Genomic DNA, 604 nt, shown 5'->3' on the forward strand with positions numbered 1-604 from the left:
CCGCCTCGTGTGCATCGCCACGCGGCAGCAGCTAGAAGAACTCACTGCATGCAGCAGCAACTTGCAAAGACACGGCCGGCTGCTGCTGCTGTCTCCAATGTCTTTAGACACAGGACTAGCCAGCGATGCATTTGCTGCTGCTGCTGACTCCGACCGCTGCTGCATCCTCTTTCCCAAGGAACCGCCCCCAGGTGCGCCTGCTGCTGCTGCTGCTGCTGCTGGGGCGCTTGTTGGCCGTTTGCTGCGGCTGCACAGACGCGCTAGCGCTGCTGCTGCTGCTGCTGCTGCAGTCATGCTCTTGCTGCTGCTGCTGGGACGCTTTTTGGCCGTTTGCTGCTGCTGCACAGACGCGCTACTGCTGCTGCTGCTGCTGTTGCTGCTGCTGCGCAGGTACGACAGCTGCGGAGGTCTTCGCTGCATGCAAAGGCCCTGCTGCTGCTGCGCTGCGGGGCCCTGCGAAGAAGCAGCTGCTGCTGCAGCAGCGGCGGCGCGTGGCGCTGCCTGTGGATGCTTTGTATGGGCTTTTTGAGGCTGAGAGAAAAGCAAGGAGACAGAAAAGGAGACAGCAGCAGCAGCAGCAGCAGCAGCGGCAGGAGGGGCGGGG

General features: G+C 62.9%; 1 protein-coding gene across 1 annotated transcript in view; it reads left to right on the forward strand.

Annotated features, from left to right (window-relative positions):
* Positions 1–97: 97 nt before the first annotated feature.
* ETH_00041095 (uncharacterized protein) overlaps positions 98–604 on the forward strand; it is a gene marked incomplete at both ends in the record, with an annotated part of 2,124 nt that continues 1,617 nt past the window's right edge. Inside the window, 2 exons of the mRNA XM_013374771.1 lie at positions 98–191; positions 391–602. Of these exons, the coding sequence (XP_013230225.1) occupies positions 98–191; positions 391–602 (306 nt within the window). The remainder of the gene's footprint in view (positions 192–390; positions 603–604) is intronic.

Source organism: Eimeria tenella, genomic scaffold (genome assembly GCF_000499545.2).
Source record: "Eimeria tenella Houghton genomic scaffold, Eth_scaff2285, whole genome shotgun sequence".
In the NCBI taxonomy this organism is placed as follows: Eukaryota; Apicomplexa; class Conoidasida; order Eucoccidiorida; family Eimeriidae; genus Eimeria; species Eimeria tenella.